This window comes from Thamnophis elegans, chromosome 12 (genome assembly GCF_009769535.1).
Source record: "Thamnophis elegans isolate rThaEle1 chromosome 12, rThaEle1.pri, whole genome shotgun sequence".
NCBI lineage: Eukaryota > Metazoa > Chordata > Lepidosauria > Squamata > Colubridae > Thamnophis > Thamnophis elegans.
Genome location: NC_045552.1, coordinates 10373386 through 10394683, shown reverse-complemented (window position 1 = coordinate 10394683; position 21298 = coordinate 10373386). Strand labels below are relative to the sequence as shown.

The window sequence follows — 21298 nt, the reverse complement described above, 5'->3', positions numbered from 1 at the left end:
TCTGTCTGTCTCTCCATATCTCTTTCCACCTATCTCTCTCTCTCTCTCTCCTGGGGCATTTTAATAGCTTCAGCAAGCCATATCCATCCCACGGCCCATAGATTGAGGATGCCTGTCCTATACCATTCTGGACAAATGGCTGTCCAATCTCTTAAACGCCTCCAGTGTTGGAGCACCCGCAACTTCTGGAGGTCAGCTATTCTACTGATGAATTGTTCTGTTAGGATATTTCTCTTTACTTCTAGGTGGGTTCTCTCCTTCCTTAGTTTCCATCCACTACTTCTTATCTGGCCTTCGGTCACTTTGAATCAGAATGGAGGAGAGCCTGCAGTAGAGAAGATCTTAAATCATAATGCTAATACAATGCTCTCCAACTTACATTCTCTGACACAAGGAATAAAGTTCTGCTACTCCAGGGGTCGGCCACTTGTGGCTCCGGAGCTGCATGTGGCTCTTTCATCCCTCTGCTGCGGCTCTCTGTCACTGGTTGGTTCCACAATTGATAGGGCTTTTGGTTAGGACAGGTAGAGGAAAAAGGATGCCGTGCAAGGAGGAGACTCTATGGTGGGGGAACTGGACTTTCAGTCGGCTCCAGAATTGAACAGGCGGCTTCCGGTTAGGACCTTTGTGGCTCTTTGGGGGCTTAAGGTTGCCGATCCCTGTGCTAGCCCATAGTAGAAATCTGGAGCACCTTTTCAGAGTACAGGTAGTCCGCAAGGGTTCACCGACAAAAGGGCGAACGACAAAACCGCGCCCGACTAAACCGCGTTGCTGACATAATCAACAGGGCGACAACAGCCCGGAGACAGAAGCATGCTGTAAACGATAAACCTAAACTTAACCCCTAAACCTAAACCTAACCCTAAACCTAACCCTAAACCTAATCCTAAACCTAATCCTAAACCTAACCCTAACCCTAAACCTAACCCTTAACCTAACCCTAAACCTAACCCTTAACCTAACCCTTAACCTAACCCTAACCCTTAACCTAACCCTAAACCTAACCCTAACCCTTAACCTAACCCTAAACCTAAACCTAACCCTAACCCTTAACCTAACCCTAAACCTAAACCTAACCCTAACCCTTAACCTAACCCTAAACCTAACCCTAAACCTAACCCTTACCTTAAGTTGAATCGGCTTTCTTTCAACACGCTATTTAAAGCGCCCTTCTTTCTCCGCGCTGGCTGTTGTCGCTGCATTGATGACATCAGCGACACGGTTTAGTTGGGCGCGGTTTTGTCGTTCACCCTTTTGATGGGTCATGGTCCGCAAGTTACATGGACTTGCCCATCCCAGTCGTAATCTCATCAGAGTCACAAACGGGATCAACAATGTGACCTGATTTGTATGACCTTTTTTTTGTGGTGGTCATTAAGTAAACAAGGCAGCTGTAAAGTAACCACCATGGTTGTTAAGGGAATGCTGTACTTGTTAAATGAACAGTGATGAGCTATGGCTGTGGTTTTGCTGAAAAACAGAAGTCAGTGCTAGTTTTTGGCAAAACTATTATAAAGCGAGGTGAGAATGATTGAGGGATGGTGCAAATGGCCATCTATGAGTCCCGGTTGCCAAGTGTGGTTAATGTGACCATGGAGGGGGACTCTCAACACTGGGACATAAGAAGCCCGAAGGAGCTTCGTTGTAATTTTGAACAGTAGCTAAATCTTAAGTTGAGCATGATCTATGACAGGGGTCTCCAACCTTGGCAACTTTAAGACTTGTGGATTTCAACTCTTGGCATTCCTCAGCCAGCAAGCTGGCTGAGGAATGCCAAGAGTTGAAATCCACAAGTCTTAAAGTTGCCAAGGTTGGAGACCCTTGATCTATGACACATTTTATTTCCCAGGCATAAGTCTTGGATCCCACAGTCTGATAGTTGGGTTCAGACACAAGAGAGAAGTCGGACTCAACCAAACCACACCGGTGCTTTCTGCGATGTATGAACACACTCGGCAATACTTCAAGGGTGTCCTGATCCCAACCCACTAAGCCCCCTTCCCGGGCAACTACTGGATGGTAGCTACTCACTAAAGATAATGATGATGCCCATCAGAAAAAGGACAACAGCAAACACCAAGCCTCCAACTCTCAGCGAATAGTAATCTGGTGTGGGGGAGAAAAACGACTTGGTCATGCGAGGAATAGAAAGTAGGTTGGAATTAGAACAAAGAGCCCTATTTCTATAGGCCTAAACACCCACGGAAGGGAGAGAAGTGCGGTCCACCCATCCCTGGGCCAGAAGAAAATGATTTCATCTCCATCAATGATCCCTCTCCTTCCTGCTTTATGAGCTCTTCCCCAAATCCTTGGCCAGGGGTTGTAATCACTTACTTTCCTTCCCGATTCGCAAATGTGAGCACGTGCATGTATGCATGCCCACTTCGCTTGCATGCAAAGGTATAGAGCCAGGGCGTGTGGGCAAACCCACAATTTCCACCACCAGTTCAGGCAAACCGGTCCGAACCGGCTGAATACCACCTCTGCCCTTAGCCTTAGAATTACGGTTAGGTTTCCATGAATTCGGAGAGCAAAATGGACATCGCCATTGGATCCATAGCACATTGGTATGCTTAGGAAAGTGATTACATTTTGAGGCTGCTCTACGTACATTTCATAGTAAAATACATGGGGAAATCCAGGGGTGAAATACTCTGCTACCGGTTTGCTTCGTGCATGCAGCGCTGAAAAAGGGGGATGAAGAAGCCTTTTCTGAGTCTGCAAATGTAAGTAGAAAGGCAAGGGGCAGAACAGCTGTGCCGCGTAATTTAGATTCACTAGAAAGCAGGATTTCCTGCTTTCTAGCAAATCTAAATCTTCTGGCACAGCTGATTGTTGCACAGCTGATCGTCAGAACTCCAGGTTCACCCAAACCGGTAGTAAAAGATGCTATCAGCTCAGGCAAATGGGTAGTTCCAATAATCAGCTGTGTGAAATCAGCTGTGCCGCGCCATTTATATTTGAAAGCAGGAAACCTTGCTTTCTAGTGAATCTAATTGCATGGCACAGCTGATTGTTGCACAGCTGATTGTTGGAACTACTGGTTCACCCGAACCGGTAGCATTTTTTTTACTACTGGTTCCGGCGAACCAGTCCAAACCGGTAACATTTCACCCCTGGGGAAATCCCATTGGGGGTGGGGTGAGAATCTACGTAGGGTTACGATTCAGTCCCCATGAATTCGTAGAGGGAAATGGATGTCGCCAATGCATTCATAGTGTATTCTAGTCCCATCTTCAGTGTGAAAGCTAGCTGGGCACGGTCCCTCTCCCTCAACCCAACCCACTTCGCAGGGTTGTTGTCTTGTGAAAAATAGGAGGAGGGGGACGGAGTATCAAGGAATGTGTTCATTGCCTTCAATTATTTATAAAATAACAAAGGTGAGATAATTTTTTTTTTTTAAGTGGATGCTAGAGGTGTTCTTCTTCAGTTCCAAATCAGCAAATTATTCTGGACATCTTTCCCCACTTATCTTCCTCTAGATCAATGTTTCTCAACCTTGGCAACTTGAAGATGTCCGGAGTTGAAGTCCAGACATCTTCAAGTTGCCAAGGTTGAGAAACACTGCTCTAGATTGTTGCCCTATTAACTTCGCAAAGCAGTGAGTTGGGGAGGAAAGGACAACAAAGGCATTTCCTTACATTTGCATCCAAAGGTCTAATACTGGCTAATACTAGAAATACTTTGGAAATACTTTCGAATGCTAGAAAGCCTGAAGAAAAGGGATCTTTCTCTAAAGCATTATTGGGGCTAAAGAATCATCTGATTCAGTGGCGGGTTGCTCCTACCATCGCTATCGGTACGCTGCTCGTGGTCTGTTCATGCAAACCCCGGACGTGCGCTGTGCATGCACCAGATGTGCGCTGTGCACACATGCGCACTCCACCGCCCCTGCGACACCCAGCTGCTCATTGGAGGCTGCGCAGGTGTCGCACACTGTACGCGTGTGCGCGATTGGCCCGGTTGCTTCAAAAACAGGTATGGAATGCAAGCGGGCGGATAGGCCAAATGAGCCACCGTATCGGTACGGTGGCTGCTGCTCCCGACTATTACTGGTACAGCCATACCACGCTGTACTGGCTGAAACCCACCACTGATCTGCTTGTTTCCAAATTAAATAAAAACAGAGGAATCCTTCCGAGTTGTTGTTTTTTCTCATCCTGTGCTTTGTTTCCTAACTCTGAGGGTTGTAGCAATTTGCATTGGCTCCCAAGGCCCCAGACAAGCTTTCAGGAATGATTAACTTACCGTAAATGAAGGGGTCATGGGGCTGCTCCTTGGGGGGCTCTGAAAGATGAACAGAGAGCAGGAGGTGAATTATGAAAGAACCCCCCCCCCTCAGATAGCCTTAACTGTGCTCCCTAACCAGTTAAGGCGAGGGAGCTGTCATCAAGATGAGAAAAATAACCAGCAAAAAAAACATTGACAGTAATCTTATCGGTTTCTCTAATCTTGATTAGAGGGGGAAAAAAGAGTAAGAAGTTTATTTGTTTTAGCTCCTTTGAAACCCAGCAGGACATATTAAGGCTTCCACCATGTGCAAATATTATAAGAACTAAAACTTTTTTTTTCTACACAAACCCACCCAATGATTATGTTCTTCAACTTTTCCTACTGCCAGTCTAGGAGAGTTGACCTTGCATGCCTCATCTCTTAAATCAGTGTTTCCCAACCCTTGGCAGCTTTAAGGTATGTGGGCTATAACTCCCAGCATTCCCTAGCCATCCCGGGTGGCTGTGGTATTCTGGGAGTTGAAGTCCACTTACTGGTAACTTAAAGATGCCAAGATTGAAAACACTGTTTTAAAGTGTTGTATAGCTATAAAGGTAAAGGTTCCCCTCACACATGCATACTAGTCATTCCCGACTCCAGGGGGCAGTGCTCATCTCCGTTTCAAAGCCAAAGAGCCAGTGCTGTCCAAAGACGTCTCCGTGGTCATGTGGCCGACATGACTCAACGCCGAAGGCGCACAACACTCTGTTAGCTTCCCACCAAAGGTGGTCCCTATTTTTCTACTTGCACTTTTTACGTGCTTTCGAACTGCTAGGTTGGCAGAAGCTGGGACAAGTAACAGGAGCTCACTGCATTATGCGGCACTAGGGATTCGAACCACTGAACCGCCGAGCTTTCCGATCGACAAGCTCAGCATCTTAGCCACTGAGCCACCGCATCCCTAATTGTTGTATAGAAGTCAGCATGTAAACTGGGACATCTATTCATGCAATTGTGGTCATAAATCAAGGACTATCTGTATCCATTTCTTATTTATTTTTAAAAGCTTTATCTTGCCCATAGGTTTCAGATCTTTTCATTTCTGTCTATATTTATTTGGGTATAAGGGCTGTGGTGCTACAGTGGTTGGAATGCAGTACTGCAGGCTAATTCTGCTGACTACCAACTGCCAGCAGTTCGGGAGTTTGATTCTGAACGGCTCAAGATTGACATGGGGAAGATTTTATGATTGGCTACAGAAAGCAAGCTAGAAATGAAAATAGGGAAATGATAAAGTACCCAGACAATGCACTATTAATTGGAAAGGGGTGGGGAGAAGGGAAAAACAGAAAAGAAATATTAAATATATAAGTATATATGCAAGAGCGAGATATAAAGGGGGGGGGGAACATAACTAGGGTAGACTAGTGAAGGTAAGGGAATAGGAAATGATACTAAATTATATTTGGGTTGGCGGAAATACCATCCCAAGGAAACATAATCTGAGATTTGAAATATACGCCAACAATAATAGAAAAATAAAGGGAGAGAGGAGGAGAGAAAGAAAGGAAGATGGGGGAAAGAAGAAAGAGTAAGGAGAGGAGGATGGAAGGGAGAGAAAGAGAAGGAGAGAGGGTAAGAGCGGGAAGAGGAAGCAGTCAAAGAAAGATAAGGGAAGAAGAAAGCAATAGCAGTAGCAATAGCAGTTAGACTTATATACCGCTTCATAGGGCTTTCAGCCCTCTCTAAGCAGTTTACAGAGTCAGCATATTGCCCCCACAGTCTGGATCCTCATTTCACCCACCTCGGAAGGATGGAAGGCTGAGTCAACCTTGAGCCGGTGAGATTAGAACCGCTGAACTGCAGATAACAGTCAGCTGAAGTGGCCTGCAGTACTGCACTCTAACCACTGCGCCACCTCAGGAGAAGGACAGGAGGGAGGGAGGAAGTAGAGAAGGGAGGGAGGGAGAAAAGAAGGTGGTATTACAAAACGAGGAAGGGATGGTAAATAAATCAACCCAAACTGTACCTTATAACCTATGAAATGGAATAATAAATGTATAAGAATGATAAATGTAAAGAAGAACAATTATGTGAATGTATACTTAAAATGGTATGTAAGAGAATAAAAAAAATAAAAAATTCTTTGGGGGGAAAAAAAGATTGACTCAGCTTCCCGGTTCCACCACAAAACCGCCCTCGACTAAACCGCGTCGCTGACGTCATCAACAGGGCGACAACAACGTGGAGACAGAAGCACGCTGTAAACCCTAAACCTAAAATTAACACCTAAACCTAAACCTAACCCCCCTAACCCTAACCCTAACCCTAAACCTAACCCTAAACCTAACCCTTAACTTAAGTTGAATCGGCTTGCTTTCAAAGCGCTATTTAAAGCGCCCTTCTTTCTCCGCGCTGGCTGTTGTCGCCCTGTTGATGTCGTCAGTGACGCGGTTTAATTGGGCGTGGTTTAGTCGAGCGCGGTTTTGATGGGTCATGCAGCTTTCCATCCTTCCGAAGTCAGTAAAATGAGGACCCAGATTGTTGGGGGCAACAGGCTGACTCTGTAAACTGCTTAGAGAAGGCTGCAATGCACCGTGAAGCGGTATATAAGTCTAAGTGGTATTGCTAGTGCTATTTTTCTCCCCTCGCGCTGTGGGCTGATTTATTTTATTATTTTACAACTGATCGCTGTTCTTAAGGTGGTTTTTCTTTTCAACTGCTTCAGAGCTGAAGAACAGGTACCACTTTTATGCACTTCACCTTTTCGTATGTTCCACTGACTTATTCATCAGAAACAAATGTCTCGGCACTGAAGAATAGAGGAGGCTGGTGAACACATGGAGTTCTTCCCCCTTTGTTCTAACTAAGGGAAGTCAAAAGGAGTCGTGAAGTCAGCCGCTGTCGATAAATAAATACTTTAAACAAGATCTCCTGCTTGTTTTGTTGATAGGTAGCCTTGTACACAGCCCCTTTTACGATAGCTGGGATGCAACTAATTGTAACTCACAGCATCATTTTAATGTACAGGTTTGGCTCAGTGACTGGATTTAACTCATTCATCCAATTCGTAAGAGTTCAGTTGGATTACCACTGGATTTCCCAACTTTGTCATCTTCTATTTAAACTGAAGATGTTACCTTAGCGGGTAAAGAAACGTCTGCAAGCAAACCCCCAAGCTCAGAGAGCACAGAGGGCCACACAGTTCAACCTTGAGCTACAGATATTCTTTCCCGTTGGTTCTAAATGTGTGTTTCTCAGTTCCCAGAATTCTTAGCAACAAGCATGTTAGCAGGGAATCCTGCGAATTGAACGCTACACCAGAGGTGGGTTCCTGCCAGTTCGCACCAGTTCGGTAGAACCGGTTCATCAAATCTACCGAACCGGTTAGAAGAGGCTCCACCAGTGGACCCGGAAAGTAGGCCACACCTACAGAAGAGGTTCCAAAATTTTTTGAAACCCACCACTGACACACAAACACACACACAGACTCACAGAGAGAGAGAGAGAGAGAGAAAGAGAAAGGAAGGAAGGAAGGAAGGAAGGAAGGAAGAAAGGAAGAAAGAAAGAAAGAAAGAAAGAAAGAAAGAAAGAAAGAAAGAAAGAAAGAAAGAAAAAAAAAGGAAAGTAAAAGTGAGAGATAAAAAAAGGGAAAAGGGATAGAGAGACAAAAGGAAGGAGAGAGAGAGAGAGAGAGAGAGAAAGAAAACACATGGCCGGCAAGCCACTCCCACCAGGTCACATGGCCGGCAAGCCACTCCCACAAAGGAGGCCACACCCACAGAGTAGGTTCGAAAAAATTTTGAAACCCACCACTGCTCTACACATCTGGGAATTGAAGTCTACACATTCCAGAACTTGTAAATGCTCCAACGCTGGAAGTTTTTAAGAAGATGTTGGATAATCTTTTTTTCTGAAATGGCATAGGGTTTCCTGCCTAAGCAGGGGGTAGACTAGAAGACCTCCTAGGTCCCTTCCAACTCTGCTATTCTATTCTATTCCATTCTATTCTATTCTCCTAAAAGTTGACAAAGTTGAATACACTGACTAGGACATGCTATGAGTTGCAGCTCTGTAATGCATTGTAATTATAATCTTAAAAAAACCATGGATTAGCATGATGTGTAATCCTAGCCATTCAGTCTGTGTATTTTGTTTATTCTAGTGAATAAAATGCAACCGAACTTTCAAAATCACAACCCTCATGCCTCAATGGGGAATCAGAAACCCACTTTCAATGTCACCAGCTCTTTCACCATCATTAATATCATACAGGTAATAAATAAGCCTAACCTCAAAGGTGGGCAAGATTTTTCAGGATCTAAGGTTAAATTGACTCCTAGGAATAGACAGACAGACAGACTGATACGGACGGAGAGGGAAAGGGAGAGGGAGATGGTATTTTGGTATTTGGTATTTATTAATATTTGTATGCCGCCCTTTTCCCTGGGGGGACTCAGGGCGGCTCACAATTCAGAAGGAGGGGGGGGGACAAACCAAGTTACATATAGGACAGTACTTCATTAAAAAACACAACATTCATACTATTCGGGTACGGTGAGGTCTTTAGCCCCAGGCCTGTCGAGACAGCCAGGTTTTAAGGGCTATGCGGAAGGCCTGGAGGGTGGTGAGGGTACGAATCTCCACGGGGAGTTCGTTCCATAGGGTCGGAGCTGCCACAGAGAAGGCTCTCCTCCGCGTGGTTGCCAGTCGACATTGACTGGCTGATGGAACTCGGAGGAGGCCTAATCTGTGGGATCTAATTGGTCGAGTGGAGGTAATTGGCAGTAGGCGGTCTCTCAAGTACCCAGATCCAATACCATGAAGGGCTTTGTAGGTGACAACTAGCACTAGATGGAGACAGAGAGAGAGAGAGAGAGAGAGAAGGGGGGAGAGGGAGAGGGAGAGAGAGAGAGATCCTGGCTTCCGTTAAATATCAGATCAATATTCTACAAGAGTTTTTGAATTTCAATTCTCAAAACCCCAGCTTGACAGGTTATCTATGACTAAAGGGTCGAAGGGCCCATGGGTGGCTGGGGAATCACTCTGCTTTGCAACCCAAACCACGGGACTTCCATATCTGCCTCCAATGTCTGGACTCAAGTTCAAAAGGTCAGGGTTTGTCTCAGGATGTCACAAGGCACAATTTGGACTTCAGCTGGTGCAGAATGCAGCCGCGCAAGCGATTGTGAGTGCGCCTCGTTTCACCCACGTAACACCTATCCTCCGCGAGCTGCACTGGCTGCCTGTTGATCTCTGGGTGCGCTTCAAGGTGCTAGTTGTCACCTATAAAGCCCTTCATGGTATGGGATCTGGGTACTTGGGAGACCGCCTACTGCCAATTACCTCCACTAGGCCGATAAGATCCCATAGATTAGGCTGGCCAATGTCGGCTGGCAACTACCCGGAGGAGAGCCTTCTCGGTGGCTGCTCCGACCCTCTGGAACGAACTCCCCGTGGAGATTCGTACCCTCACCACCCTCCAGACCTTCCACGTAGCCCTTAAAACCTGGCTGTCCCAACAGGCCTGGGGCTACAGACCTTAACCCCACTCGAATTGTATGACTGTTGCGTTTTTAATGATGTATTGTTTTATGTTTGTAACTTGTTTGTTCCCCCTCCCCCTGAAATTGTGAGCCACCCTGAGTCCCCCCAGGGAAAAGGGCGGCATACAAATAAAGCAATTACAATTACAATTACAATTGTTGTGTCACCTTGAGTTGTTCCGGGGCGGAGCAGTGGACCCCCAACTCTTTAATAACACGGCAGGACAGGCAACGGGGTATTGACTAGAACTAACTTTCAAAATATAACCTGCATTCCTTGGAGCGGGGAATTGCTAAGATATAGCAACAGCCCTTAGACTTATACACCACTTCACTGTGCTTTACAGCCCTCTCTAAGCGGTTTACTAAGTCAGCGTGTTTTATTTGCATTTTGGAATTGTTTTAATACGGTACGCCTTATGCATGAAATCAATCAATGGATCACTGGAGAGACAATCAAAAGATAAGGGGGAAAGGCCTCCAGGGATGAGTCTTGACATTAGACAAGATAATACTCATCTCCCTAAGGAAAGACCAGTCAACTCAGGACACCCAAGGCCATTAAAACTAGCTTCCCCTATCAGTAGCGCTAGCACTTAGCAGTAGCACTGAGACTTATATACCGCTTCACATTGCTTTACAGCCTCTCTAAGCGGTTTACAGAGTCAGCCTATTGTCCCCAACAATGCAGGTCCTCATTTTAATGAACTCGGAAGGATGGATGGTTGAATAAACCTTGAGGCCCATCAGGATCGAATTGCTGGCAGTCGGCAGAGTCAGCCTGCAATACTGCATTCTAACCACTGTACCACTACGACTTCCTTTCTTCCTTCACATTTCCATTCCTTCCTTCTCATCTTCCTTTTTTCCTTCCTTCCTTCCTTCCTTTAGAAAAACCCAGCCAATCTAGGACTTAGATTGTGGCAATTTTATACCTCAATGTTTTTGTGCAGGATACAGTGGGCTGAGCTTGTTTGTGTGTATATATGTGCAGCCAAGAAATTAAAATTAAAAGATGCTCGCTCCTGGGGAGGAAAGCAATGGGAAAACTAGGGCGTATAGTCGATGCTATGGCTTTCCCAGTTGCAATGGATGGCTGTGAAAATTGGACCATAAGAAAGGCCGAGCACCAAACAATGAAGGCCTTTGAACTCTGGTGCTGGAGAAGACTCCTGTGAGTCCCTTGGACTGCAAGGTGATCAAACCAGTCAGTCCTAGAGGAGATCAACCCTGACTGCTCTTTAGAAGGCCAGATACTGAAGAGGAAACTCAAAGACTTTGGCCACCTAATGATAAGGAAGGACTCCCTGGAGAAGAGCCTCATGGTGGGAACGATGGAGGGCAAAAGAAGAAGGGGACGTCAGAGAATGAGGTGGCTGGATGGAGTCACTGAAGCAGTTGGCATGAACTTAAATGGACTCCAGAGGATGATAGAGGACAGGAAGGCCTGGAGGAATGTTGTCCATGGGGTCGTGATGGGTCAGACACAACTTCGCAACTAACAACAACAAAAAAAAAATTGTGTTTCTGAAGGGCAGCGTCCTTACTTTCTGTCATAGGTCCTTGAAGGCCGGACTTGAACTTACCTGCTGCTGAGTTTGCTATGAAGATCCCACAAAGAGGAAGGAGGAGCCACATGTCTGCAAGATGAGAGGAGAAAAAAATACAAAAAGGACAATCAGGTTCCTGGATGGAACAAAGCAGTCAAGTTGGAGCATGTAACCCAACAGTGAAACACTGAATCCATTTTCTGTGTCAGGCCTGCAACTATATTCCTTTTAGAATTTTGGCCTGCCACATTTTCTCTTATTTCATTATGCTGTTTCTTTAGTATAGTCGATGGGAAGGGGAAATAGACAGGAGTAGGATTGTGGAATGTATTGTTTTTCATTCTTTACTAGAAGCCAAGATCATCCTTTGTCTCCGCACCAGTACACCTGACCGGAAGAAGCTGGGTGTGGTGACAGTGTGGAAGAAGAAGATTGGATCATGTGATGGATTGTGGCTATGGGGACAAGATCATGAACCTTTAACTGGGTGGAATTCTGATGTCATTTCCAGTATTGGGATTGACACAGATGTGCCTAAGATGTCTGTCTTATTAAATTGGAACAAAAAGGATCATTTTGCCTTGATTTAATTCTGCATGATACTTGGAACGCTGACATTCTGTGCTTTTGGTTTTGCTTTCTAGGAAATGGAAATTCCCACTTTGGAAATAGCAAATTGTTCCATCCTTATGGCTGGGTGGAGAGCCAGATGTTGCTGAACTACAGTTCCCATCTGGTCATATTTGGCTAAGACATCTGGGAAGCTGTTCCTCACATCTCACCCACGCCTACGATAAGGGGATGAAAGATATGACACATGAAACATCCTTTCTAAAAAGCAAGTCAAAAATCTTTCCTTTCGACCCCTAATTCTCCCGCCAATGTTCCTGCTGAGATGGGACTTCTTCAGGAGCACTTCCACTCTTCATTTAGCCCCCTCCTTTTTCTTATTTATTGTTATCCCTCCTTTATTATTTTTACAAATAATAACATATCCCAGACCTTCTCTGTCCTATTTTCCCCCACAACAAGCCTGTCAGGTGGCTTGGACTAAGAGAGAGGGACTGGCCCAAGGTCACCCAGCTGGCTTTCATGGCTAAGGCAGGATCCTTATAACAGATGAACAGAGTTGGAAGGGACCTTGTAGGTCATCTAGTCCAACCCTCTGCTCAAGCAGGAAAGCCTATACCATTTCTGTCCAGTCTCTTCTTGAAAGTCTCCAGTGATGAAGCTCCCACAACTTCCGAAGGCATCTTCTGTTCCATGGGTTGATTGTTCTCACTGTCAGGAAATTTCTCCTGATTTCCAGGTTGAATATTTCTAGGACTTGAACTGTCCTGATTTCTAGCTTGACGCCTCAATCAATAGACTATGCAGGTAGTCCTCAGATTACAACAATTCATTTAGTGACTGTTCAAAGTTATGTCACTGAAAAAAGTGACTTATTTTTTAATATATTTTTTCCAAAACAAACACAACACATAAAATCTTCCTTCCTTACATACTGTGGAAAGTGTATCAGTTGGTTACAAAAGATTTTTTGCATCTCTTCCACAGTCATCAAACATAATTAACTTAAGTATTTTAACTCAAATATTTATACATGTTACTTGTACCCTTGTACCTCCATTTATATTTGACTATAATCATTTAACCATTCTTCATCATAAAACATACCGAAATTTAATACATAACCACATACTGGCATTTCATTTAATATTTCTAAAATCCTCCAATAACACTGAATCCTTATGTCCTGTTCTAGTTAAATGTCCATAATATTTAATAACAAAAGTGACTTATGACCATTTTTCATTCTTATGACCATTTGCGGCCTCCCCGTAGTCACGTGATCAACATTCAGATGCTTTGCCCCTGACTCACATTTATGACGGTTGTATTGGGGTCATGCGACCCTCTTTTGCGATCTTCTGACCAGCCAAATCAATGGAGGAGCCAGATTCACTCAACAACCCTGTTGCTAATGCAACCAGTGCAGCGATTCACTTAGCAACCGCACCAGGAAAGGTCGTAAAATGGAGTAAAATTCACTTAACAACTGTCTCACTTGCTAACAGAAATATTGGGCTCAATTGTGGTTGTAAGTCGAGGACTCCCATACTAGCCCCATGGCATGCAAAGTGTCTCTTTTCTTGCACATTCCCAACCACTGCAATCAATAAGGTAATCCTTGAGTTACATCCAGTCACTGCCACGGTGGCGCAGTGGTTAGAGTGTAGTATTGCAGGCTACTTCTGCTGACTGCGGGCTGCCTGCAATTTGGCAGTTCAGATCCCACCAGGCTCAAGGTTGACTCATCTTTCCATCCTTCCGGGGTGGGTAAAATGAGGAGCCAGATTGTTGGGGGCAAGAGGCTGACTCTGTAAACTGCTTAGAGAGGGCTGTAAAGTACTAGGAAGCAGTATATTTATACAACAAAACTTACAGAGCACAGAGGGCTTCACAGCTCAACCTTGAGCTACAGATATTCTTTCCCATTGGTTCTAAATGTGTGTTTCTCAGTTCCCAGAATTCTTAGCAACAAGCATGTTAGCAGGGAATCCTGGGAATTGAAATCTACACATCTAAGAATTGAAGTCTGCACATTCCAGAAGTTGTAAATGCTCCAACACTGGAAGTGTTTAAGAAGAGAGATATTTATAGCACCGCTATAAAGTGGCACTGTTGCTCGTGCTATAAAGGCATATCTTCCTGATCGCAATGTATTTGTGAAGAAAAGGTGGACAAGATAGGGCAGAAGGTGGGGGATGAGACAGCAGCCGCTGGCACAGCTGGAGAGGGAAGCATTCTGCACAGAGGAGGAAGCGGGGGGAGACCAAAAACAGCCAGGTGGAAAGGAAGCAGAGCGCAAAGCAAGTTTTGGAACAGCTGGTGCTGGGCCCACTATTTCACAGTCTGAAATGGCCCAGCTGGCCCTGGAAGGGAGGACAAAGGCCAGTTACTATGACAGTGAAATGTTTGCAGTGCGGAGAAAAACTTTCTGCAATGTTTGCGGACGATAACCTGTCTCCAAGGTGTTCAAGGATGTGGCAACCAGCTTCCCTTCTGCCATCTGTTGCCCACCAGGCAATTTCCAGATTGCAAATGCCTACAGGCCATGCTTAGTCAGGACATATGGGGAGGGGTGTGTGTTTCTGTGTGTGTCTGTGTGTGATCAGCATTGTTGAAATCAAAAGCAGCCCAACTTCACACACAAGCTGAGCTGGCAAGTAACCCAGGCATGGTCTAGGGTGCTTTTATGGAAAAACAAAAGGGATTTGCGGGGGGGAAAACAAATGTCGCAACATATTCTCTCCATGAACCATAACCACCACAAAATGGTTTTCTAACCCTGGTGGTCAGGGGACAACTGGAGTTGCAATGGTCGCATTTCCAGCGGGAGGCCATCCAGCCCACTTACAACCTCATCAACAGGGATACTGTGTTTGGGCTCTGGACTAAAACTTCAGCTAAACAAATCTGAGTTCCCAGGCGAAGAAAAAAGAGAAAGAAATTTTAAAAGGAAAGAATCAACTATTTCTCAGGCTTTTGTTTAAAAAAAAGTTCATGTACCCATAAATACAGTATATTTTTATATTCATCTAAAAATATAATGCCCTTTGAATTCTGGTGCTGGAGAAGACTCCTGCGAGTCCCTTAGGAAACTCAAAGACTCTTTGGCCACCTAATGAGAAGGAAGGTCTCACTGGAGAAGAGCCTCATGATGGGAAAGATGGAGGGGGGGGAGAAGAAGAAGAAGAAGAAGAAGAAGAAGAAGAAGAAGAAGAAGAAGAAGAAGAAGAAGAAGAAGAAGAAGAAGAAGAAGAAGAAGAAGAAGAAGAAGAAAAAGAACAACAACAACAACAACAACAACAACTGAGAAGAAACAACAACAACGTAGAACTGAGAAGAAATTTCCTGACAGTTAGAACAATTAATCAGTGGAACAGCTTGCCTCCAGAAGTTGTGAATGCCCCAACACTGGAAGTCTTTAAGAAGATGTTGGATAGCCATCTGTCTGAAACGGTATAGGGTTTCCTGCCTAGGCAGGAGGTTGGACTAAAAGACCTCCAAGGTCCCTTCCAATTCTGCTATTGTATTATTGTATTGGAAGAAGGAGGAGGAGGAGGAGGAGGAGGAGGAGGAGGAGGAGGAGGAGGAGGAGGAGGAGAAGAAGAAGAAGAAGAAGAAGAAGAAGAAGAAGAAGAAGAAGAAGAAGAGGAGGAGGAGGAGGAGGAGGAGGAAGAAGAAGAAGAAGAATGAGGTGGCTGGATGGAGTCACCAAAGCAATAGGCATGAGCTTAAATGGACTCTAGGGGATGGTAGAGGACAGGAAGGCCTGGAGGAACGTTGCCCATGGGGTCGCGATGGGTCGGACACGACTTCACAACTAACAACAACAAAAATATAAAGCAACTGAATAAGCTTTTCCCACAGAGCATTTCTGCTGCTGCTGCCCTTGAGATCCACACTTTTTAACCTTAAGCTGAGACCTCAGACTTGAAAAAGTAAACTGAAACCTCAGAATTTCTCACTTGTTACAATGTAGTCCTCGGCTTACGACCTCAATGGAGTCCAACAAAGGGAGACCTTTGCCCCATTTTATGACTTTACTGCCCACGATTGTTAAGTGAATCACTGCCCTTGTTAGGTTGGGAAAATGCTTGTTAAGTGAAACTGGCTTCCCCATTGACTGTCCTTGATCGGAGGTCGCAAAAGGGGATCACATGGACCCTGGGACACCGCAACCGTCATAACTCTGAGTCCATTGCCAAGCCTCTGAATTTTTGATCATGTGACCGTAGGGATGCGGAAACGGTTGCAAATATGAAAAATGGTCATAAGCCACCTTTTTTTTTCAATGACGTAACGTTGAATGGTGATTAATGAACTTTACATCCTTATTTGGCCCGTCAGTGAATTTTCTATGCTCTAACAGGCTTAATGAACGAGTACATATTAAAGTTGTCAATTACCGCAGCCATTGAAAATCCCTGAATTTTTTTATCTGCATTAGTCTCTGAAAGCTATTCCAAGTCTCCAGGATTTTCTGTTGTAACTTAAGCATTATCTGCCCAGAATCCACACTGTATATCGGACATTAATATGATTGAGTGGGACCAGAGATATTTCACGAGAAGAGTCCTCCACTCCTCTGCTCACAATAGAATTCCTTACGCCACCAGGATCGAAATTTTGGGCTTGGACAATTTGGAACTGCGCCACCTGTGGTCAGACCTAATCATAGTACACAAAATTGTCTGCTACAACATCCTACCTGTCAATGACCACTTCAGCTTCAACCTCAATAATACTTGGAACAAACAATCGATACAAACTCAAGGAAAACTGCTTTAAAGCAATTGCAGAAAATACGACTTCAGCAACAGAGCGGTGAACGCCTGGAATGCTTGACCTGGCTCTGTTGTTAACATCCTCAAACCCCCCACAGCTTCAACCTCAAACTGTCTACCGTGGACCTCACCCCATTCCTAAGGCATCCATAAAGGGGGTGTACATAAGCGCACCATCGTGCCTACCGTCCCCCTTTATTTGCATTTCTTTCTTCCATTCATCTCCATGTTTATATTTATACCTGCTGTCTTGTACATGTTTGACAAACTAAATAAAATAAATAAAAAATAAATATCTGCACTGTGTAAAAATCCATTGCTTTAATTGTTCAGGTGGCTTCATTACAATGTTCAAAAGCACCGGAAAAATAAAGCATTAGCTGTCCCTGCAGGTTCCCAATCAAAAGGCACAGGATAAAAAAACATAATTATTATTAAAAATGCGATGGGGAATCTATTTTACTGGAAGATATACGCGTAGTCCTTGACTTACAACCATAAATGAGCCCCCACGTTTCCGTTGCTAAGCAAAACATTTGTTATGGGGATTTGTCCCGTTTTATGACCTCCCTTGCCACGGTTGTTAAGTGGATCTGGCTTCCCCTGTCGACTTTGTTTTATAAGCGAGGTCGCAAAAGGAGATCGCCGGATCCCAGGGCATTGCCGAGATCGCCGGATCCCAGGGCATTGCCGATTACCTCTCTCAGACCAATTAGATCGCACAGGTTGGGTCTCCTCCGGATTCCATCTGCCAGCCAATGTCGGCTGGTGACTCCCCAGGGGAGAGCCTTCTCTGTTGCAGCTCCGGCCCTCTGAAACGAGCTCCCTGTTGAGATCCAGATCCTTACTACCCTCCCGGCCTTCCGCAAAGCCACCAAGTCCTGGCTGTTCCAGCAGGCTGGGGTGAGCTGAGAAGCATCTACCTCCACAGAAATTGTGAATGTTGGTTTTGTTTTTAATATGTTGTCTTTGTCTTGTTCCCCCCTTTCCCTTGTCTTTTGTGAGCCGCCCGGAGTCCTCCGGGAGTGGGCGGCATACAAGACAAATAAATAATAATAATAATAATTGCAACTGTCATTCAGCTGCAGCGTGTCTGAATTTTGATTCTTTGACTCTGGGGATGCCGCAAGGAACATCAATGTAAATAAAATGGCCACACATTGCTTTTTTTTCCACTGCCATTGTAACTTTAACGGTCACTAAGTGAACCGTTGTACATCGAGGACCCCCTGTACATATCTACTTCAGAGGAAAACAAGGAGGGTGGATGAGTTCAGGTACGCAAAGCCTCCCTTCGCATTTTTTCCCTATCCCAAGTCCGTATCACTCTGCAAGCCAATTTTTTCCCCCAGTAAACATCCTTTTGGCTAACAGGCCTGGCTTCTATTGCTAATCAACAGGAAGGGAGAGGAAACACTCCCGTCCTTTGGCTCACTTCTAGCCTGAAAGGTTTTTCACCACAAATAGAAAACAGGCTTAATATTTCCGTCTGCAGAAAGAAAAAAATATCAGGCGTTTTACGTCTTTGGAGCTTTGGGCCTCCTGCTACGAGTTAGATAATATTTTCCTTCCATAACTGGATGGAAAAAGAAATGCAACGTTCTGCTTTTCCTTGGAATTCGCTTCTCTTCCCCCATCGTGAAATGGGAAGAAACGGGAAGGTTTTACCAGGACACAAATCCGGTAGGAGTTGCTAACTTCCAGCTGGACCAAAAAACACGCCTGAAGAGTTTAAGAATCCTTTTAAATGTAATTTCGGTTAGTTAGTTTACTTTATTGTCGATGCACCTCGTACAAGGAAATGAAATGCCATTTTCAGTGTACGTTACACATAAAAAAAATAAAACAAAAATCATTCATATTCTATACAATTGAATTGAAACCCCCCTGATATTGCATTGATATTGCACTACACAGTAGAATTCAATATAGTTAACTGCTCTGGGATAGAAGCTGTTTTTCAGCCTATTTGTCCTTGTTTTTATTGCCCTGTACCATCTGCCAGATGGTAATAGTTAAAAAAAAAGGGTGCCCTGGATGAGATGGATCTTTAAGAATGTTTTGAAGTTTCTTAAGGCAGCGGAAGCTATAAAGCTCTTCCAAAGAGGGGAGAAGGCAACCAATGATCCTCTGGGCAATGATGTTAACCCTCTGGAGTGCTGTCCTATCTGCCACTGTGCAATTGGCAAACCAAACACAGGTACAGTAAGTTAAAATACTCTCTATGATGCAGAGGTAAAAGGTCACCAGCAGTTTTTCATTCTGTTGTTGTTGTCGCAGTTGTATAATCTCTACTGGGCCCTTTTGACCAGTGCTGCAATATAGATCAGGTCCTCTTTTATAAAACATCAGTGGTGGGATTCGATTTTTACTACCGGTTCTCTGGGTGTGGCTTGGTGGGCGTGGCATGGATTGGTGGGCGCGGCAGGGGAGGAGTGCTGTAAAATCTCCATTCCTCCCACACTCCAGGGCAGTGGGTCTCAACCTTCCTAATGCCGCGACCCTTTAATACAGTTCCTAGCAATAGCAATAGCAGTTAGACTTATATACCACTTCATAGGGCTTTCAGCCCTCTCTAAGTGGTTTACAGAGTCAGCATATTGCCCCCACAGTCTGGGTCCTCATTTTACCCACCTCAGAAGGATGGAAGGCTGAGTCAACCTTGAGCCGATGAGATTTGAACCGCCGAACTGCAGCTAGCAGTCAGCTGAAGTGGCCTGCAGTACTGCACTCTAACCACTGCGCCACCTCGGTTCCTCATGTTGTGGTGACCCCCAACCATAAAATTATTTTATGTTTTCCATATTTTTTTGAAAATATGTGTTTTCCAGTGGTCTTAGGCGACCCCTGTGAAAGAGTCGTTCGACCCTCACAAAGGGGTCCCGACCCACAGGTTGAGAACCACTGCTCCAGGGGAAGCTTACTGCAAAATCCCCATTCCCTCCCTATCAGCTGGGACTCTGGAGGCAGAGAATAGATGGGGGCAGGGCCAGCCAGAGGTGGTATTTATCGGTTTTTTGAACTGTTCAAAATTTCCACTACCGTTTCTCCAGAACTGGTCAGAACCTGCTGAATACCACCTCTGCCTCAATCCTTACAGGAAGCCCATTTCTTGGGTTGCTTGGCTGCAAAAGAAAGGGAGATCCTGTCCAGCCAGGTAACTTCTCCCATTAGCCAGACCAAAACCTTCTCTATCTTGTCATGGTGGTCCACCGTAGGACAATATTGATCAGGTCTTCAGGTTCCCCTCCACTTAAGCTCAATTTTTTTCTCCTTGTTGCTGAAGAGGTTGCAAAACGTCCCAGTGGGTGGTGAACAGTGGTCTGCCCTCAACCCATTGGACATCACCGATTAAAATGATCTTTGGTGTACCACAAAGGAGGTAGGGCCAAGGCAATGAATCTCAAACTCTAAACTTAAAACCCATGGAAAGCAACAAAATGTACAGTCACAAGCAGTTTCAACATCTCAGCATTTACATCTCACAGGTATCTGGACTTGATACTCTTGGCTCAGATCAAGGAGACAATGAATTCTCGGCCAAATTGGGACTTAAACCAGCCTCTTCTCCATATATCCATCACTTGGATTCAAGCATCAAGTTCTACAGAAGTTCTACCAGCCTCAGGTTCTACAGAAATGGTGAAAGCTACATTATTTCAACCTGGATGAGGATTACATTCTCTCATTGTACTTCATCATAGCTTCTTAATTAAATCGCTGTTGGCTGGGTGGACACAGTAGCTAAACCCAAACCAAGGGAACGGCACCCAAGGGAACTTGGCACAAGATGTGAATCAAACCTATTTGTCTCTCTACCCTAAATAGGTTAGAACAGAGGTTTCCAAACTTGGGGACTTTAAGACATGTGGACTTCAACACCCAGAATTCCCCAGCCAGCCATGCCATGCTGGCTGGGGAATTCTGGATATTGAAGTCCACAAGTCTTAAAGTTCCCAAGTTTGGACACCCCTAGGTTAGAACAACAGGCACTTCAGGATCTCTTAATGATCTACTGCAAGTAAAGTTATTCATGAAATCAATATCAAGCCAGCTGTGATTCACCAATGCCTATACTGGTGAATAAAATTGGTTCGTCTGAAAAGTTGCTACCAGACTCCTCCTGATTTTCGGCTGCTGTAGATTAATTCGGTTCTCTTATAATGTCTAGGAGATCTACAATATGAGCAAGTAATCCATTTCTGTCCTTGTTCCTTTCCCAGGCTGCCAACTCAGCTACAACAGCTGTGCAATCGGGCTTTTTTTTTTTGACACACAAGGTGTTATTGTGTCATTTGCCCCCAAATTCAGGTCCCCAAAATATTTGTCTCCCCACCCGGCAGGGCCCTATATACCTACCCTTTGATGCCTGCCCCACACCAGGACTCTCTTGGATATTTTGGAGGAAAGGAATCAACAGCTTGTAGGAATTCTGGGGAAAGGAAGGGCACTAGCTTGTGGCACAGAGAGAGAGAGAGACAGAGGCAGAGAGAGATCAGAAGAGCTAAATTTGTCTGCCTTGGCTTTGGGACAGATGTGGGAGGGGGACAGAGCAAGGCCTGCTAACAGAACCTGTGAAGGACAAAACAAACAAACACAGGGAATAAGGGGAAGAAAGCAATGGGGCGGGGGGGGG

At 44.9% G+C, this 21298-nt stretch overlaps 1 protein-coding gene across 1 annotated transcript in view; it reads right to left on the bottom strand.

Annotated features, from left to right (window-relative positions):
- The window catches only part of FXYD1 (FXYD domain containing ion transport regulator 1), a 38525-nt gene that overhangs the window by 8325 nt on the left and 8902 nt on the right, over nt 1-21298 (bottom strand). Inside the window, exons 2-4 of the mRNA XM_032227498.1 lie at nt 11345-11398; nt 4249-4287; nt 2032-2106 (exon numbers count right to left, since the gene is read on the bottom strand). Coding sequence (XP_032083389.1) covers nt 2032-2106; nt 4249-4287; nt 11345-11396 — 166 coding nt within the window. The 5' untranslated portion in view covers nt 11397-11398. The remainder of the gene's footprint in view (nt 1-2031; nt 2107-4248; nt 4288-11344; nt 11399-21298) is intronic.